Source organism: Anthonomus grandis, chromosome 18 (assembly GCF_022605725.1).
Source record: "Anthonomus grandis grandis chromosome 18, icAntGran1.3, whole genome shotgun sequence".
NCBI lineage: Eukaryota > Metazoa > Arthropoda > Insecta > Coleoptera > Curculionidae > Anthonomus > Anthonomus grandis.
In genome coordinates, this window is record NC_065563.1 from 10022247 (window position 1) to 10043842 (window position 21596).

The 21596-nt window shown below is 34.0% G+C and overlaps 1 protein-coding gene across 2 annotated transcripts in view; it reads right to left on the reverse strand.

Annotated features, from left to right (window-relative positions):
* Positions 1-648: 648 nt before the first annotated feature.
* Positions 649-21596, reverse strand: part of LOC126747001 (roundabout homolog 2-like) — a 456442-nt gene continuing 435494 nt past the window's right edge. Inside the window, exons 7-8 of one of the 2 annotated variants that reach the window (XR_007664063.1) lie at positions 20483-21538; positions 649-18690 (exon numbers count right to left, since the gene is read on the reverse strand). Coding sequence is in view for 1 of the 2 variants with exons in the window: in XM_050455468.1 (XP_050311425.1) it covers positions 21179-21538 (360 nt within the window). In the remaining variant the exon portion in view is untranslated. Of the gene's footprint in view, positions 21539-21596 lie in introns of both variants that reach the window. The other variant, XM_050455468.1, reaches the window with a different exon arrangement.

Sequence of the window (21596 nt, forward strand, 5' to 3'; positions counted from 1 at the left end):
GATAACCACGCACACTTTACCTGAGAAAAACCTTAACTCGGACTAAGTTAAAAATCACGTTGTGCAAACCGATTTAAAGTACCCATTGTGTTCACACACACACACATACAAACACACTCTCGACCGGCCATAAATTTTTATAATCTGATATTGTTAATCGCTAAATTTTATGTTTTTCTTTCTTTTTTTCGAAAAAATGTGTTTCAAGGTTTTTAAATATAAAACATTTTTTTAATTAAATTAAGCGCATTATTCTTACCTTATTCGCTTGCACTGGGCGTTCAACTGATACTGACTGACATGGGTATTCCCTACTGGCCCACCATCAATATATTAAAAATAATAAACCCATTTGACTAACCCCATCCTTGTCTCACCCTTACAACAAAGAGAGCGAGAAAGTGTCACATTACAATGCTCGTCATACCTTACACGAACGATAAGTGTTATCATTTTTTTTTTGAGTGATAATGGGTAAAATTATGCTGATGCTTTTAACGCTAAGCAGGCTTATCAGGCGGCTTTTGTATTGCAAGTAAATACCTGGGAACTTATGTTGGTGCAGTAAAGTGTGAAAATATACACGGGGTGTAGGATCCATTGAAAGACCCCTAACATTTATGGGAACAATAAATGAAACACACAAAATCATTTATAAACCTTAATTTATTGTTAAATACTGTACAGTACAAGTTATAACATACTAAATGGCACATAATTATAAAAAAATATGAGCACAACGTGGGGGGTAGTAGGTGGTACTTTTGCCAACAATTATTACATACACTACACACGACATTATATCCTAGCAGTAGTATTCGGAAGTCGAACTTAAAGGAAGACTAAGGAAGGATTTGTACTTATATAAGTGTAAATTCTTCCTAGAAAAAATAAATGTATGTATATGAGGTGGTTCAAGTGTGAATTCTCCAAAAGTTGGGTGTTCTGTGGTGGTGGAGCTTGATAAGTGGGTTTTTAGTAAGAAAAGTTGTGATTTTTCAAAATTTTCCAGTATTTCTTTTCTTTGGACTCTTGTTATTTTTTTATTGTGTCGCTATGACTAATATAACACAAAGACATTTTTTTTCAATTAGGCAATTTTTAAAATGCCTATAACTTTTTTAGTGTTTGTTTTTTGAAAAAAAATATAAAACACTTTTGGTTATATCTTCAAAATGAACATCTATTGCAAAAATAAAAAATAAAACTTTTTCCATACGCTTCGAAAAAATCGCATTTTTTGATTAGAGGTTTTTTGTAATTTTCTCCCACTGTATGGCAAATAAAATTAAAAGTATTTTTTCCAAAGAAAGACCTCTTTAAGCCAATCAACTTTTACATGAATTAAATCTCTCGTGAAGCCATAGATTTTTTGTAAAAAAATTAAATATGATTATAAATAATAAATTTTACGTGCCCCTAGATATAAACTTTTTTATTTTTTCCTAACTCTCCTATGAGAAATATAAGCTTGTCTTATAATACTTTTTTTTTATTCTCTTTATGATTAATACACGACAATTTTTTTTTTTAATTCGGACAATTTTTAAATTTTTCATTAATTTTTGGCCAAAAACCAAAAAATGCCTATAACTTCTGTATTGTTCATTTTTTGAAAAAAAATTGTAAAATATTTTTTGTTTTGCCTGTAGCAACGTCAATCAGCGTGGTTCTCCTTAGTCGCTTATCCACCAGGATAAGATCTGATCTATTGTTGACAGTTCTTTGGTCGGTGAGAACAGTTCGGTCCCAGTACAATTTATACTCGCCATTTTTAAGAACTGGCTCTGGAGTATAATTGTAATATGGAACTTTGTCCGTTCTCAAGAGGTTCAGCTTAAATGCAAGTTCTTGGTGTAATATGTTTCCCACGCAGTCATGACGTGCCTTATACTCAGTTTGGGCAAACGTTTGACATCCTCCCGTTATGTGTTGGATGGATTCTGTCACTTGGCATCCATATCGACATTTGTCACTCTGTACTGAAGGATCCGAAATAATGCACTTCAAGTAGTTTCTAGTCGGAATAACTTGGTCTTGTATGGCCAAGAGGAAACCTTCCGTTTCGGGAAACAGTTGTCCCGAAGTTAACCAGTAGTTCGACGCGTTGGTGTCGACATGTCCCTGGCTAACCTCGTTGACGTGTCGCCCGTGCAGTGGTTTTTGTGCCCATGATCGATGTTTTTCTTCATCAGTGACGTGGTGACTTTTATTTTCGCGATTCTTCAGTTTCAGAGGTGTAGAGTCATCGACCTCGCATATAGCACGGTGCAGAGCGGACGATCTAGCCTTTTCATGAAAGAAATTTCTCAGAACTGAAATTTGTCGGTCTAACTGTTTGCCAATGTCTGCCAATCCTCTACCTCCCTGATGTCTTGGTAGCGTAGTTCTTTCTGTGGCACTTCGAGGGTGGTGTTTTTGAGCCTTAGTCAATAATGTTCGTGCCTTCCGTTGCAAGTTCTGGATGTCCGTCTTGCTCCATCCCACAATTCCAAAGGAATATGTTAGTGCTGTACAGGCATACGTATTCAACGCCTTAAATAGATTCTTACTGTTGAGGCTCGTTTTCACTATGTGCTTTACTCTTGTTGTAAACTCAGCAGTGAGTTTATCTTTCATTGTTCGGTGGTCTATTCGCGCTGCCTGCACCATTCCCAGGTTTTTGGATGTATCACCTTCTTCCATGGCATCTATAGTTTGGCCATCCTGCATCTCGCAGGATCCCGGCTGCATCTTTCCTCGTACAATGTTGTTAAGATGATATCAGCAGAGAATTCCTCCACGATGTTCAGCATCTGATCCAGTTGATTACTAGTGGCACCCATTAGCTTTAGATCGTCCATAGAGAGCAAATGATTGACTCTTGCGATTTCCCTACTATTCTTCTTAATAGCAAAGCCGTAAGAGGTGGAATTGAGTCGAGATGATAGAGGATTCATGGCTAGACAGAACCAAAGTGGACTCAGAGAGCCTGGAATATACCCTTACGGATCGGTATTGTGTTTGTCTCAATACTCTCTCCAGTAGGAAGTTGTAGATGCATAGTTGTTCTCCATATCGCCATTGTGCTCTCCAGTAGAGTCACAATGCGTTCATCTATTTTATATATCCTAAGGACATCAATAAGCCATTCATGTGGGATAGAATCGAAGGCCTTCTTGTAATCGACATAGGCGGTGTAGAGATTTCTCTTATTACTATAGGCCTGGTTGCAAATTACGGAGTCGATGGTCAATTGCTCCTTACAGCCCATGTCTCCCCTAGCACATCCTTTCTGTTGAACAGCAATAATGTTGTTGTCCTCGAAATGTTGGTATATGTGGGTTGACCACAGCTTTTTGATCCAATAATTATGTACGTGGTCTAGACCAGGGGCTTTCCAGTTGTGAAGGCCTTTAATTATAGTGGAGACCTCTTCAGCGGTAAATGGCTGATGATGCATTTGCTCGAAAAGTTGAGACTTGTGTCGCTCTTCATCTATCCAACTTGCCTGGTTATTACATGGTGTTGTCGTTGTTAATTGACTACTCCAGAATGTTGAAATTTTATCGTTGATTGGATAGTTATTTTCGCAAGGACTGGTTGAAAACTTAAGTTTTCTATAAAAAGATTTCTCCGAGCGTACTAAAAGCGCGTTGTCCTGCTTTCTGCTATTGCTGGATTTATATCTTTTAAACCGTCCTGCATATACCGATAATTTTTGTTTCAGTGTATCCAAACATTCTTCAGGTGTTCGATTTTTTGGGTTATATTGGGCATGATGCTGGTAACGACTCATGATTGCTGTTACGTTCTTTCGTATCTTAGATGTTCGCACTCCTCCGATAAATGCGATGAGCTGCCCTATATCTTTCCGAATGGAGTCGATCCTGGTCTGCAACCTTCTTGCCCATGGTGGTGGTCCCCTTGATACCAAATTGTTTTTACCACGCTTAGCATTAGGCTTGACACCCAGAGTTCTGGTGACAACTGTCGCTGCACAGTAGATCAGCAGGTGCAACTGTTATAAACTGCCAGCTTCCTGTAGGTGTTCTGGCAAAATATTGTTGTTCAACGTTTCCAGAACTGTTGCCAATCTACGTGAAGAGTTCACTTTTGGTATTGGGGGTCTAAGCAGCGGATTTGTTCCATCGAACTCCACCAATGCCCTTCTGAATTCTGCCTGCAGTTTTTCAAGATCCTTTTCAACATTTTGCGTATCATTGTCACGGATTTCAGTGAGCATTTGTTGTTGAATTGGTTCAAGTAGCTGGTGTTCAGCTTGTGCTTCCGCGTTTGGTATTTCTGGTGAAGCAGGGTTATTATTCAGTTCAAGTTCCACTTCTCGTCTAATGGTTGCTAATCGAGTTTCTGGGATAAGGTTGTTCCTTAGGATTACACGGTACTGGTCTGCAACGCGCTGTTCGGTCACATTTAGTTCTGGATATCTCTCGCAGAATTCGGCGTAAAGTTGTTGCCGATATCCGACCATCTCCCTTTCATTGTTGGTGATTCTGTAGAAGATTCGCATTATGGTTTCATTAATAGACGTAGTTCAATTTTATGCGCCTTCTTGGTAGTCCCGCTTGGGTGAGCACTGGCTGAATTTCCTGTGCAGTACCTTCAGCAGGTGGAGCTCTTGGTGGTCTATATTATTATTATTATTATTATTATTATTATTATTATATTAAGATTATATTTTTGATTAAACATTTATCTATCATTTTCTCCCACTGTATGGCAAATAATTTTAATTTTATTTTTCTTATAATAGATCTCATTAAGACAAACAACTTTTATATAAATAAATTTTTTCATATTATCATAGATTCTTTGAAAAAAGTTACGTACCGTAGTTTCCCCTACCTTTAGTCCTAAAGCGCAACTATGGTTCAAAGACCGCGTAAATTTAAAAAAATCACGTGTATGTTATCGCTACTTAAACGAACGAAAAATGCAGCTACGCGCAAAGACAACAGCTATTGAAACCGCCTAGAGAAGTTGTTCCAGTTGCATGGTCCCAGACGCAGAGCAATTACAAGATCAAACGGCTCAGTTAAGTGTGATTTTCATAATCGGCGAATTTTGTGCTGTCCATCCCTTACGGTAAAGATTTTCCTTATATACTTTTTCCTGTATATTTATTTATATGTTTCTACTTATTAAAGATGTTTGAAATTGATATAACCTTAATTTATTTTTTTTTAAATTTTTTTGTTTACGAAAAATGCTACTTGGAACCTTGAATGATCACTGGACCATTGTTGGGATACAGTTTCCTAAAGATTAATATTAACCTATTATAGGTGCCAGACTATTGTTATGTGCCAAAAAATAAAACATTGCATATTTTAGCTTTTAAAAAACAAATTATTGCATTTTTATTCTTTTTCAGATGCCTAGATTAAAATTGGAAGTAGGGGCGACGCCCTATATCCCCTATTCCGAAAAGGTTTTGGAGCAGTGCATTGGAGATATAAAAAATGTCTCAAGGAAAAGCTTCAGAGACCTATAATATTCCGCGCAGCACTATTATTTTAAAACTAAAAGCAATACAAAATAACTGTATAAACCCACCAGGACGGAAATGCGTTTTTACTGAGAAAGAAGAACAGTATTTTTGAAAGAAGAACAGTGGCTTTCCCTTGACTCCATTTGATTTAAGATGTATTTGGATAGTACCGGGCGCAATGAATCAAGGTTTCAAAATAATTTTCCGGGAAAACGTTGGATGGAAGGCTTTTTACTACGGAGAAAAGGGGATTTGTAGTAACATTAAGAGATGCCGAGCTGCTGTCGATGATCAAATTATAAACAAATATTTTGACCATTTAGAAGCCAAAGTTCAAGGGGTTCCTCCAACAGCGATATTTAACTACGACGAAACCAATCTGGTAGATGAACCTGGCAAAAAAAACTGTTTTAAGTAAGCGAGGCTGCAAAAAAAGACTGAGATTTCAATGTGAATTATAATGAGAAATCTATTGCTTAACACTGACCCTCCGTAATTTACTCAGTTCATTTAACCTTCAAATGCATGTTAGGTCTCCCACTCGCATCACACGGTTCTCGTCCAGCACCATTGACTATGTTTGCACTAATTATCCCGAACATATGGTGGATTGCACTGTTGTGAATTCTGGCATGTCGGACCACGAGGCAGTGATCTGTGAAATCAGTGAAGGGAAATGCCCCAAAACTGCTGAGTGCTCCTACGGTCGAATTTTCAGCAGGCGGTACTACGACAGATTCCATGACTCGTGTGTGGCTGCTGGATGGGAAAGCGTGTTGAATTCGACGGATCCATTGTCGTGTTTCCAACGGAAATTGATAAACCTCTTTAATATCTCTTTTCCCGTGGTGAAAATTAGACCAAAAAAGAACAAGAAGTCATGGTTAACTAGGGGACTTAAAATTTCATGTAGAAATTTGAGATCCCTTCACACATTAAGAAAGTTCACGAATTGCCCGGCTTTTCATCAATATTTTAACTCTTATAGGTCTTTATATCGGCGACTAATAAAAATCGCCAAAAGATTCAAATTGCCTAAATAAGGCCACAAACAAGTCTAAAGAATGCTGGAAGATTGTTAATGATATCCGTCAATCATACAGCAATTATTCCATGGCAGTCCCTGAATGTTCTGCTAGTCATATAAATGACTTTTTTATTGGAATTTGGGTTTCCCAACAACAGATCCACTTACTTATTTATCACTATTAAGCACCAGTATTCAAGGATCATTTTTCTTTATACCTACAGACTTAGTTGAGCTTAAGGAGGTATTAACTTCTATAAAAAACAAAAACTCAGCCGGGGAGGATGGCCTATCTGCCAAAATACTCCTGAACATGCCGGACATCTCTCTGAGTATAAATGCATCATGGGTTATGGGCACCTTTCCCGCTTGCCTAAAATCTGCTAAGGTTATCCCAATTCATAAGACGGGCAGCCTCGCTGAACCATCAAACTTTAGACCAATATCCCTTCTGTCCACACTTCCAAAGATTCTTGAAAAATTGGTTAAAAAACGTCTGATGTCTTATTTAAAATCAAAGATTATTCTTAGTGGTTCTCAGTTTTGCTTTCAAGAAAATAAAAACACAAATGACGCAATGTTAAACTTTATGAGTGATGTCTACTGTCAGATTAACGGTGGTGGAGTTTCCGCTGCGGTGTTTTGTGACTTGTCGAAAGCCTTCGACTGCGTCAGTCACGAGGTTCTGCTGCGGAAGCTCTTCCACTATGGTTTTAGGGGCTTGGCAGCGAGTTGGTTTTATTCATATCTAAAGGGTCGTCGTCAGAGAGTGTGTGTGGGGTCGGAGTATTATGAATATCAATCTGTTGCCTGGGGAGTACCTCAGGGGTCGGTACTGGGACCAATACCTTTTCTCCTATATATTAATAACCTCATCCGACTTAATATAATTTTTTGAAATAGAAATATTGAAATTTTGATAGAAAAATAGAAAATTTGAAAAAAATATCCGGAAAAAATTAAAAATTCCACTAAAGCGGCAGTTTCTATTATGATGTGTGGCAATGCTGCAGGTGAATTAGGTACTGCATATGTTAACTATAAGGCCAAAAAAATGTGGGATAGGTGTGACCTGCAGGAACCAGATATAATAGAAGTAAAAGCAGATGGTTTGATGGATCTAGCTTTGAGGACTGGTTTATGTCAATTCTACTTCCCATGATAAAGCGCAGTAGATTTGAAAAATCTGTCATGAACGGAGATAATTTAAGCTCACATATAAGTCCCAAGGTTATTAAATTATGCGAGGAACATAACATTGCCACCAAACTCGACTCACTTAACTCAGCCGCTGGATATTTCTTTTTTCCGAACTTTTAAAATTCATTAGCGAAAAATGTTGGATGAGTGGAAAAGCTCTTCTGCTGGAAGAAGACATCCTACAGTCCCTAAAGACGTTTTTCCATCCGTTTTAAACGAATTGTTTGGGAGAACAAAAGAAAATGCTGCAACCAATTTACAGTCTGGTTTTAGAAAAGCAGGGATTTATCCTCTCAATCGGGATCAGGTTTTAGCTAGACTTCCCAGCAGCAACAGTGTTAATGAGTCTTCTGATTATGATTTGGTCAATAAATCGTTTACAGCTTTTCTTGAAAATGTCAGAAAATCAGAAACTGTTCCCCGGATTATCAGGAAAAAGAAAAAATTAAAGGTTGAGCCAGACAAAAGTATAGGACCAGATGATATCAACGAGTCTAGGAACAGAAAAAAAAACAAATCTTGTGTTTTCTACTAATTTTGACTGTAAAATGTTTAACCTAAAAATTTGATTTTACTTTTACATATGAGGAGTTATAAGTTTTCTTTTTAGGTAATTGAAGTGCTTGCATACGATTGATCGGATATTGAAAAGTATGTTAATTTACCCTAAAATACCTTTTTTTTTTAATAAATTTCGACTTTAAAATCTGAGTTTTATTTTTCATTATCGGTTTTCTGAACCATAGTTGTGTTTCAGTATACCAACTTTGGTCCAATGCATCATTTAGATGATATAATCATTCTGGACCATAGAACTACGAGCCCAACATTGTACCGCTTATTTTTTATTTATTTTGCTTTATATATAAGGTCTATCTATAATTTGTTTAAACAAACTAATAAGGTCACCTAACAGGAACATATCTTAAAACAAACCTTTAGTCTATAGGGCTTTGTAAAGCAAGAGAAAATCTAAAAAGTGGACTATTGTTATGGGAAATTACGGTACCTATATAGAGACTTTTCTTATAAGACTTTTTTTATTGCCTCTACATGGTTAATACATGGCAAAAAATTCTTTTTGATTTGGATTTTTTTTTACTTTTCAAAATTTATACCCGAGTGACCGAATACCAAAAAAAAAACGTTATATTTCACATTTAATAGTGGAATCCATGACAAATTCCTCGTTTTTTAATTATCAATTTTCCACGAGTTTCTCCCACTGTGCAAAGAAAATTAAAAAAAAACCTTTTCACCCCTAATTATTCCACACAACTTTACCATAAATTTACCATTAAAAAAATTCCACACTTGAAACACCTTATATAACTCCCTAACTATATAATAATATATTATACATAAGTCGCCAGCTTATTTCCTACGTAGGAGGGACATTCTATTTTATTTTGCATGTATGTATTCTTATCTATACATAGGAAAATACCATATATAGTAAAACCCCCCCCAGGGAAACCATTTTTTTTCTCATTTATATACATAGTGATGATATGTCAATAAGTGGGGTGGGGGGAGGCCCTTTTAGAATTAGTTTTATAGGAAATATCACTTTTGGGGATATAGAGAAGATTGACTAGAACTAAAATCTTTATTTACACATCATATAGAAGAGGCATTCTAGAATATTATCAGTCTTCTAACATCTAGAATAGGAGTTAGTTTGTTATGTACAGTGTGCAGTACGTCCCAAAAAAATTAAAGAAAGTCGTTCTATATAATATCTATATATACGTATTTATAGGTAATAAACCTTAACAGCAATTACGTATACGTTCCGACTATTATTATTATATTGCTCATTTTTTTTTACATTATATATTATCGTTTTTCAGATAAGGCTTATATACTATTAAACGCTACTATATATTATTAGTAATAAGCTTGTTATCTTTTTAGGTTAAATTGTAAAAAAATGGTTTTCTCGACATAAAAAAATATTTATGTATATTCTGGGACGATACTTTTATATACGCTAAAACGCCTTAAAAATACGGTAGGCCTTAGAACTACAATTTGTTTATAAACTTTTATATAAACAAGGATTATTGTACATAAGAGTATTTTAAGAAATACCAACTTATGTACCTTTATTTTTTAGGATATCACAATAATAACATACTTTAAGACTATATTAAGAAATTAATATACAATCAGTAAACATTATATTATATGATATCATGTATATACAGGGCGAGCAAATGATTTATACAAGGTGATCGGCTATTACGTATGGCACCCACTGTGTATTATATCATTTTTCGATTCTAAGTGAAATTGAATGGCCATACTTTTCTCAAATGGTTTAAAAAAAAAGGCTGATGTTGGTTATAAAGACGAAACGTCGAATGGGTAAAATCAAAAAACGGTTGATCCAATGTATGGCATGTGACCAATTAAATTTCCTGGAATTTTACGTAGAATCTAAAAATGTATGTGATAAATAAGCTGTTTCTGCTTAAAAATACTATAAACAAGTGCTAACTTCATCATTTTGTATGACACTCCTTGTATATTATATCCTTTTTGAATTCTACGTGAAATTTCATGAAATTTGATGGGTCACATGCCCCACTTCCCTCAAACGGTTTTAGAGATACAAGCAGTTAAAGATATTTCCTCTAAAAGCTAAAATTGCAAGAAATTTTTATAAATTACGTCTCTTTACTTCTTATCGAATTTCTTATGCTCGAAATACTACCAAAAGTAAAAAGAGACGTAATTTTTGTAAATTACGTCTCTTTACTTCTTATCGAATTTCTTATGCTCGAAATACTACCAATAATAAAAAAACTATTGATGATGGTTATAGAGGCGAAACGTCGGATAGCTAAGATCAGAAAAGGCTGGTCCAACGCATGGCATGTGACACCTCAAATTTCTGGGAATTTTACAGAGAATTTAAAAATGAAATAATATATAAGGCGTCCCATATAAAATAACCCAGTTTCTGCTTAAAAAGTCCATAAATAGGTGCTAACTTCGTTATTTCATATGGCACCCTTGGTAGATTATTTCATTTTTGAATTTTACGTCAAATTTCATGAAATTTAATGGGTCACATGCCATACTTGGTTCAAACGGTTTTTGAGATATAAGCAGTTAAAGATTGCTCCTTTAAGGATTAAATATAGAAGAAATTAAAAAGAAAATACGGCTCTCTTATTCTCATAAAAATTCTTATGTTCGAATTGCTGCCCATAAAAAAAAATGGCTGATGATGGCTATAAAGAAGAAACGTCGGGTGGCTAAAATAAAAAACGGTTGGTTCAATGTATGGCATGTGACCCATTAAATTTCTTGGAATTTTACGGAGAATCTAAAAATGTAATAATATTTAGGGTTCCATATAGATTAACCAAGTTCTTGCTTAAAAAACCATAGGCATATGCTAAATTTGCTCTTTTATATGGCACCCTCTTCATATTATTTTATTTATAGATTCTAGGTGAAATTTTGTGAAATTTGATGGGTCACATGCCCTACTTCCCTCAAACGGTTTTAGAGATACAAGCAGTTAAAGATCTTTCCTTTAAAAGCTAAAATTGCAAGAAATTTTTGAAAATTACGTCTCTTTACTTCTCACCAAATTTCTTATGCTCGAAATACTGCCAATAATAAAAAAAATATTGATGATGGTTATAGAGACGAAACGTCGGATAGCTAAGAACAAAAAAGGCTGGTCCAATGCATGGCATGTGACACCTCAAATTTCTGGGAATTTTACAGAGAATCTGAAAATGAAATAATATATAAGGCATCCCATATAAAATAACCCAGTTTCTGCTTAAAAAGTCCATAAATAGGTGCTAACTTCGTTATTTCATATGGCACTCTTAGTAGATTATTTTATTTTTGAATTCTGTTTTATTGTTTCTAATTTTATGTTCGAATTGCTGCCCATAAGAAAATGGCTGATGATGGCTATAAAGAAGAAACGTCGGATGGCTAAAATCAAAAACGGTTGGTTCAATGTTTGACATGTGACTTCAAATTTCTTGGAATTTTACAGAGAATATAAAAATGTAATAAAAATTAGGGGTTCCCTTATAAACTAAGCACGTACTTGATTAAAAAGACCATAAGCAAATGCTAAATTTGCTATTTTATATGGCACCCTCTTCATATTATTTTATTTATAGATTCTAGGTGAAATTTTGTGAAATTTGATGGGTCACATGCCCTACTTCCCTCAAACGGTTTTAGAGATACAAGCAGTTAAAGATCTTTCCTTTAAAAGCTAAAATTGCAAGAAAATGTTGAAAATTACGTCTTTTTACTTCTTATCGAATTTCTTATGCTCGAAATACTGCCAATAATAAAAAAATGATTGATGATGGTTATAGAGACGAAACGTCGTTGCAAAAACCGTTAGTCCAAAATATGTCATGTTACCCTTCAAATTTCTTGAAATTTTACGTAGAATCTAAAATTGTAATACACAGATTATCTCGTTCCATATTTCAGCAAACTATCAGTTATAATAATAATATAAACCCTGTATAAGTAAATCGCCATTTTATAACCTATAAAACTAAAGAAAAATCCAATACAATTAATCGAATAAATCACGTCCAACACATAAATGAAACCACTTCTTACTGGGACAAGCGCATCTTCAGGATAAATTAACAATGTCATGAATATACAGGGTGTCCCAAAAGTATGGACACACCCAAAAATCTTGGGAAATATGGGCGCTAGAAAAAATCTTTAAATACGGTGACCTTAAGCTTGACCTTCAAGGTTATTTGAAGGTCAAGATTCGATTTTTTAAAATGGGAACCCTTATTTTTGACACCGGATTCGGAAAAGGCGGAAAATTTTACGTCCAGGTATGTATTGAGGTATGAGGTTGAAGTAATCCCGAGAGGTCAAATAATGACTTCTTAAAAATCTCGCGAGTTCAGTGGTAAAAGAAAAAAAAATAAAGGTCCATACCCTAGGTAAGTCTTAACGAGGAACCCAACGGTGACCTTGGATTTGACGTTGAACCTCATTTTCAACGTCATTTGAAGGTCGACCTCATTTCTTCAAATGGAAATCCTTATTATTTGACCTCTTGGGATTTCTTCAACCTCATACCTCAATACATATCCGACCGTAATATTTTCCGCTCTTTCAGAATCCGGTGTCAAAAATAGGGGTTCCCATTTAAAAAAATTGCTTTGACCTTCAAATAACCTTAAAGGTCAAGCTCAAGATCAAGTTTAAGGTCACCATCCGATGTACCGATTAATTTCCCAAAACTTTTGTATTCAAAGATTTTTTCTACCGCCCATATTTCCCAAGATTTTTGGGTGTGTCCATACCCCGTATATAGAAACGTCTAATTTTATTCTTCCTTTCCCCCCTCCCCCACCTATGTTGAAGGGGGCGTGGCTAAGAGCAGCGTCATGTTTACAAAATTAGTACCCATTAAGTGACTGCAATATTTCTTATTTAAGAACATTCAAGGAATATTCTTGGAAGGTACTTCCAATACAGTCATAACTGAAACCACTTCTTGCTGGAACAAATCAACGTCAAAGTTTGACGTTTGACAAGTGACATAAATTCATAATCGATCCTTAGTAAGGGTCTGTGCCGTAAAATCCGAGGATATTAAGGAACATTCTGAAAGAAGGTATTACAGTAAAAGACCAAAACAAAATTTGTATGCTACCTGCGCTGTAGTATCTTATGCAGATGACAGCTGTGTTATAATTGAACCAACTCAATTGCAATATTTACCCCCCCCCCCCTTTTCAAAAATATAGCCTAGTCTAAATTTATTTTTATGCACAACGTGACAAAACCATTTTTTTCCCGAGAGAAGAATATTTCAAACATTAAAATTTAATTTTCGATGATCTACTTAATTTCACCCCTTAAGTTCCTTTTTGAAGCGCTTAGAACATTGAAAAGTCCAGTTACAGACTTTTAGAGACTCCTAGACTTATTTGGACACGTTTTTCAACATTCTGTACTTCAACAAACTCCTGGACTTCTTTAGAACCAAATTTTACTCGACATGATCCTTGCTGCACTTCTTAGAAGTTTAAGAAGGTCTCTTCGTTTTTTAGGAACTCATGGACTTCTTTAAAATCATTTTCAACTTAATTCTACCCTTCAAGTTCCTTCTTGAAGCAGTTAAAAAAATGAGAAGCTCTATTACAGTCTTTCAGGGACTTTCGGACTTATTTGGACATGTTTTTCAGCATTCTGTACTTCAACAAACTCCTGGACTTCTTTAGAACCAAATTTTACTTAACGTGATCCTTGCTGCACTTCTTAGAAGTTTGAGAAGGTCTCTTCGTTTTTTAGGAACTTATGGACTTCTTTAAAATCATTTTCAACTTAATTCTACCCTTCAAGTTCCTTCTTGAAGCAGTTAAAAAAATGAGAAGCTCTATTACAGTCTTTCAGGGACTTTCGGACTTATTTGGACATGTTTTTCAGCATTCTGTACTTCAACAAACTCCTGGACTTCTTTAGAACCAAATTTTACTTAACGTGATCCTTGCTGCACTTCTTAGAAGTTTGAGAAGGTCTTTTAGTTTTTTAGGAACTCCTGGACTTCTTCAAAATCATTTTCAACTTAATTCGACCCTTCAAGTTCCTTCTTGAAGCAGTAAAAAAATTGAGAAGCTCTATTACAGTCTTTCAGGGACTTCCGGACTTATTTGGACATGTTTTTCAGCATTCTGTACTTCAACAAACTCCTGGACTTCTTTAGAACCAAATTTTACTTAACGTGATCCTTGCTGCACTTCTTAGAAGTTTGAGAAGGTCTCTTCGTTTTTTAGGAACTTATGGACTTCTTTAAAATCATTTTCAACTTAATTCGACCCTTCAAGTTCCTTCTTGAAGCAGTAAAAAAATTGAGAAGCTCTATTACAGTCTTTCAGGGACTTCCGGACTTATTTGGACATGTTTTTCAGCATTCTGTACTTCAACAAACTCCTGGACTTCTTTAGAACCAAATTTTACTTAACGTGATCCTTGCTGCACTTCTTAGAAGTTTGAGAAGGTCTCTTCGTTTTTTAGGAACTTATGGACTTCTTTAAAATCATTTTCAACTTAATTCTACCCTTCAAGTTCCTTCTTGAAGCAGTTAAAAAAATGAGAAGCTCTATTACAGTCTTTCAGGGACTTTCGGACTTATTTGGACATGTTTTTCAGCATTCTGTACTTCAACAAACTCCTGGACTTCTTTAGAACCAAATTTTACTCGACATGATCCTTGCTGCACTTCTTAGAAGTTTAAGAAGGTCTCTTCGTTTTTTAGGAACTCATGGACTTCTTTAAAATCATTTTCAACTTAATTCTACCCTTCAAGTTCCTTCTTGAAGCAGTTAAAAAAATGAGAAGCTCTATTACAGTCTTTCAGGGACTTCCGGACTTATTTGGACATGTTTTTCAGCATTCTGTACTTCAACAAACTCCTGGACTTCTTTAGAACGAAATTCCACTTAAATTGACCCTTAAAGTTGCTTGTTGGAGTTCTTAGAAGTTTGAGGAGGTCTCTTAGTCTTTCAGGAATTCCTGTACTTTCAAATTGTCAGTTTCAAATGATTTTCCACTTAATTCGACCCTTCAAGTTCCTCCTTTTAGGATAAAGATCCTGTACTTAGTTTTGTAGTTTAGAAGAACGCTCCAAGAATAATACAAATACTTATACTAGAATAATACAGAACTGGCTAAATGAACATTTTTCCCAGGAGATTGATTGGAACAATTGGAGTCGATGGCCACCAGGATCACGGGGTCTGTCGGTTTTGGATTTTTTTTTTGTTGGGGTATTGAAAGAATAAAGTTTTTTCAAGGCAATATGACAACATGCAATAATTAAAAAATGTAACTGAAAATGCTTCTGCAGAGAAACAAGGATAATAATTTAATTTAATTGTATATATATATATAGTGTTTTAAAGGTCTAGAATATTCCTTAATAAAGAATATTTTCAAAATAGATTGAATATTTAATTAAAAAATATTCGAAACAGATCCGTTCATTAATTAATTAAAAAAAAACATTCATAGACTCTTATAGTATATTTAAATTAATTTAAGAAATATGCAATAAACTCCTTTAGGAATATTCTTCATAAAATTCCTCTTTGCTAATATATGTATACAACATATAGAGTAAAACCAAGAATATTCTAGAGCAATAGGGAAAAACCCGGTTGATTGATTGGTACACTAGTATCAGGTCAATATTCTCAGATTGTTTGTCAGGAATACTCTTGATCTGAAAGTTTTTAATTTTTAACTCATTAATTGGAGTACCAGTTAAAATTCCTAGAATATTATTCTTAACATGTAGTTTTATATTCTAATAAGAAAAATTAGCTAATTAAAAATTATATTTAGATATTCCTTGGAGATTTCTTTTCTTCTGAGAATATTCGATTTTTTCTGGATATTATCGGAATATTCAAAAAATTTATTGAATTTTAATTGAAATAGTGTATCTATTAAAGAATCGGAAAATAGCCTTAAAAGTGTCCCAAAAAACAATTATTTCAAAATGTTTACTATTAGAAATTAAGATATTGACGTTCCATTAGGAGACAAATTGGTTTGTTTCTTACAGGCACTCCTGGAATAAGAATTCCAATATTTTGACTTTCAGTGCATGGATTTTGGTAATTTTTTCAAAAAATACTAAAAAAGCCTTCAGAGCCTCCCAGGAATCAATATTTAAAGAATTTTGACTACTTGAACTTAAGATATTGACGTGCCAATAGGAGACAAGTTATTTTGTTTTAAACAGCCACTCCTGTAATAAAAATTTCAATATCTTCTTTTTTAGTAAATAGATTTTAGTAATTTTTTCAAAAAAGTGTTAAACAGACTTAAGAGTCTTTCAAAAATCAATGATTTTGAAATATTTGCTATTAGAAATTAAGATATTGACGTTCCATTAAGAGACAAATTAATTTGTTTCTTACAGGCACTCCTGGAATAAGAATCCCAATATTTTGAATTCCAACACATGGATTTCTAAAATTTCTTCAAAAAAGACTAGAAAAGCCTTTAGAGTGTCCCAGGAATCAATAATTAAAGAATTTTGACTACTGAAACTTAAAATATTGACGTGCCAATAAGAGACAAACTATTTTGTTCCAAACAGCCCCTCCTGGAATAAAAAATTCAATATCTTGACTTTTAGTAAATAGATTTTAGTAATTTTTTCAAAAAAGTGTTAAATAGTCTTAAGAGTCTCCCAAAAATCAATTATTTAAAAATGTCTACTATTAGAAATTAAGATATTGACGTTGCATTAAGAGACAAACTAGTTTGTTTCTTACAGGCACTCCTAGAATAAGAATTCCAATATTTTAACTTTCAGTGCATGGATTTTGGTAATTTTTTCAAAAAAGGCTAAAAAAGCCTTCAGAGTCTCCCAGGAATCAATATTTGAAGAATTTTGACCACTTGAACTTAAGATATTGACGTGCCAATAAGAGACAAATCATTTTGTTCCTTTCAGACCCTCTTGGTATAAGAATTCCAATATCTTGACTTTCAGTAAATAGATCTTAGTAATTTTTTCAAAAAAGTGTTAAACAGACTTAAGAGTCTCCCAAAACTCAACGATTTCGAAATGTTTACTATTAGAAATTAAGATATTGACGTTCCATTAAGAGACAAATTAGTTTGTTTCTTACAGGCACTCCTGGAATGAGAATTCCAATATCTTGACTTTCAGTAAATAGATTTTAGTAATTTTTTCAAAAAAGTGTTAAACAGACTTAAGAGTCTCCCAAAAATCAATGATTTCGAAATGTTTACTATTAGAAATTAAGATATTGACGTTCCATGAAGAGACAAATAAGTTTGTTTCTTACAGGCACTCCTGGAATAAGAATTCCAATATCTTGACTTTCAGTGCATGGATTTTGGTTATTTTTTCAAAAAAGACTAAAAAAGCCTTCAGAGTCTCCCAGGAATCAATAATTAAAGAATTTTGACTACTAGAACTTAAAATATTGACGTGCCAATAAGAGACAAATTATTTTGTTCCAAACAGCCCCTCCTGGAATAAAAAATTCAATATCTTGACTTTTAGTAAATAGATTTTAGTAATTTTTTAAAAAAAGTGTTAAATAGTCTTAAGAGTCTCCCAAAAATCAATGATTTCGAAATGTTTACTATTAGAAGTTAAGATATTGCCGTTCCATTAAGAGACAAATTAGTTTGTTTCTTACAGGCACTCCTGGAATAAGAATCCCAATATTTTGAATTCCAACACATGGATTTCTAAAATTTCTTCAAAAAAGACTAGAAAAGCCTTTAGAGTCTCCCAGGAATCAATAATTAAAGAATTTTGACTACTGAAACTTAAAAGATTGACGTGCCAATAAGAGACAAACTATTTTGTTCCAAACAGCCCCTCCTGGAATAAAAAATTCAATATCTTGACTTTTAGTAAATAGATTTTAGTAATTTTTTCAAAAAAGTGTTAAACAGACTTAAGAGTCTCCGAAAAATCAATGATTTCGAAATGTTTACTATTAGAAATTAAGATATTGACGTTCCATGAAGAGACAAATAAGTTTGTTTCTTACAGGCACTCCTGGAATGAGAATTCCAATATTTTGACTTTCAGTGCATGGATTTTGGTAATTTTTTCAAAAAAGACTAAAAAAGCCTTCAGAGCCTCCCAGGAATCAATATTTAAAGAATTTTGACCACTTGAATTTAAGATATTGAGGTACCAATAAGAGACAAATTACTTTGTTCCAAACAGTCACTCCTGGAATGAAAATTTCAATATCTTGACTTTTAGTGTATGGATTTTAATAATTTCTTCAAAAATGCCTAAAAAGGTCTTCAAAGTCTTTCAAAAATTAATATTTCCAGAATCTTGACTACTAGAACTTTAAATATTGACGTTCCAATAAGAGACAAATTATTTTGTTCCTTCCAGACCCTCTTGGTATAAGAATTCCAATATCTTGACCTTCAGTGCATGGATTTCGGTTATTTTTTCAAAAAAGACTAAAAAAGCCTTCAGAGTCTCCCAGGAATCAATAATTTCAAAATTTTTACTATTAGAAATTAAGATATTGACGTTCAATTAAGAGACAAATTAGTTTGTTTCTTACAGACACTCCTGGAATGAGAATTCCAATATTTTGACTTTCAGTGCATGGATTTTGGTAATTTTTTCAAAAAAGACTAAAAAAGCCTTCAGAGTCTCCCAGGAATCAATATTTAAAGAATTTTGACTACTTGAATTTAAGATATTGAGGTACCAATAAGAGACAAATTACTTTGTTCCAAACAGTCACTCCTGGAATAAAAAATTCAATATTTTGACTTTTAGTAAATAGATTTTAGTAATTTTTTCAAAAACGTGTTAAATAGTCTTAAGAGTCTCCCAAAAATCAATGATTTCGAAATGTTTACTATTAGAAATTAAGATATTGACGTTCCATGAAGAGACAAATAAGTTTGTTTCTTACAGGCACTCCTGGAATAAGAATTCCAATATTTTGATTTTCAACACATGGATTTTTAAAATTTCTTCAAAAAAGACTAAAAAAGCCTTCAGAGTCTCCTAGGAATCAATAATTAAAGAATTTTGACTACTGAAACTTAAAAGATTGACGTGCCAATAAGAGACAAACTATTTTGTTCCAAACAGCCCCTCCTGGAATAAAAAATTCAATATCTTGACTTTTAGTAAATAGATTTTAGTAATTTTTTCAAAAAAGTGTTAAATAGTCTTAAGAGTCTCCCAAAAATCAATGATTTCGAAATGTTTACTATTAGAAATTAAGATATTGACGTTCCATTAAGAGACAAATTAGTTTGTTTCTTACAGGCACTCCTGGAATAAGAATTCCAATATTTTGATTTTCAACACATGGATTTTTAAAATTTCTTCAAAAAAGACTAAAAAAGCCTTCAGAGTCTCCTAGGAATCAATAATTAAAGAATTTTGACTACTGAAACTTAAAAGATTGACGTGCCAATAAGAGACAAACTATTTTGTTCCAAACAGCCCCTCCTGGAATAAAAAATTCAATATCTTGACTTTTAGTAAATAGATTTTAGTAATTTTTTCAAAAAAGTGTTAAATAGTCTTAAGAGTCTCCCAAAAATCAATGATTTCGAAATGTTTACTATTAGAAATTAAGATATTGACGTTCCATTAAGAGACAAATTAGTTTGTTTCTTACAGGCACTCCTGGAATAAGAATCCCAATATTTTGAATTCCAACACATGGATTTCTAAAATTTTTTCAAAAAAAGACTAGAAAAGCCTTTAGAGTCTCCCAGGAGTCAATATTTAAAGAATTTTGACTACTCGAACTTAAGATATTGACGTGCCAATAAGAGACAAGTAATTTTGTTCCAAACAGCCACCCCTGGAATAAAAAATTCAATATCTTGACTTTTAGTAAATAGATTTTAGTAATTTTTTCAAAAAAAGTGTTAAACAGACTTAAGAGTCTTCCAAAAATCAATGATTTCGAAATGTTTGCTATTAGAAATTAAGATATTGACGTTCCATTAAGAGCCAAATTAGTTTGTTTCTTACAGGCACTCCTAGAATAAGAATTCCAATATTTTGATTTGAATTTTAAAATTTCTTCAAAAAAGTCTAAAAATGCCTTTAGAGTCACACAGGAATCAATAATTAAAGAATTTTGACTACTAGAACTTTAAATATTGACGTTCCATTAAGACACAAATTATTTTGTTCCTTACAGACCCTCTTGGTATAAGAATTCCAATTTCTTGACTTTCAGTAAATAGATTTTAGTAATATTTTCAAAAAAGTGTTAAACAGACTTAAGAGTCTCCCAAAAATCAATTATTACAAAATGTTGACAACTAGAACTTAAGATATTGATGTTCCAATACGAGACAAATTATTTGATTCTTACAGACTCTCTTGGAATAGGAATTTGTTTGCTTTACAATGGTTACCCACGACCATCTATTATTATTAATGTAAAATATATAAAAAAATCATTTTGTCACTTTTAGCAACCGGAAACAAGTTCCAAAAAAAAATTTATAGGGTGTCCTAATATAATATCGCCAAAACTGTTACCTCCAAAAAAATTTGAGTACGCCACTGAATTCTACTCATAAAAATCTACTAATATCAGTTTTTACTTCTTTAATATGTCTGATGATAATATGATTAAAAATTATTTTTTTTCAAAATCACCCTGTAGCACAAAAACTAAGATAAGTATGGCAAACTATTTATCAGTAGATCGCATCTTTCCATCTCCCTTCATAAGCGGCAAACCCCATAGAACATACGAAACTAGGACATTCTATACATCAAATAATAATTTTTAAAATGCCATGGAAAGCATCCAGGAAACTGGATCCATCCCAAATGAAGAAGCGGCTTCAATCCCCATTCCCAACCCTACTTCCACTAAATTAACTTAAGTTAACCTCCCTCTCCCCGGAACACCTAATTACAACATACTCCCCGGTTCGCTCCTGGAGGAGCCGAGGTACACGTGTCTGGCCGCCCCTGGACTGAAACTGCTCAGCCCCGCAGCCGCCCCATTTCTCCAGGAAAGGGCGGGCGGCCCCACCCTGGCATAAACCGGCTGCCCGTGACTGGAATTGGGCGACACCAAGTCCGGCGGGTTCGCCGCTTTCTCCTGCGAGTTCTTCCTGCTGTGCTGGTGGTCGTGGTGTTTCTTGGAGCGGCGTAGAGTGTGCGCGGGCGCGAAGTAGGAGTCGGAGTAGACTTTTCTGTTGTAGTAGCCGCCATTGGAGGCCGGATAAGGGGATTCGTCGTCTGTCGAGAGGGCTGAGGCGTTCCAGAGCTAAAAAATTGACAAGCCCTTAAATAAAAACTTATAATAATCAAGTAGGTTGTATGTT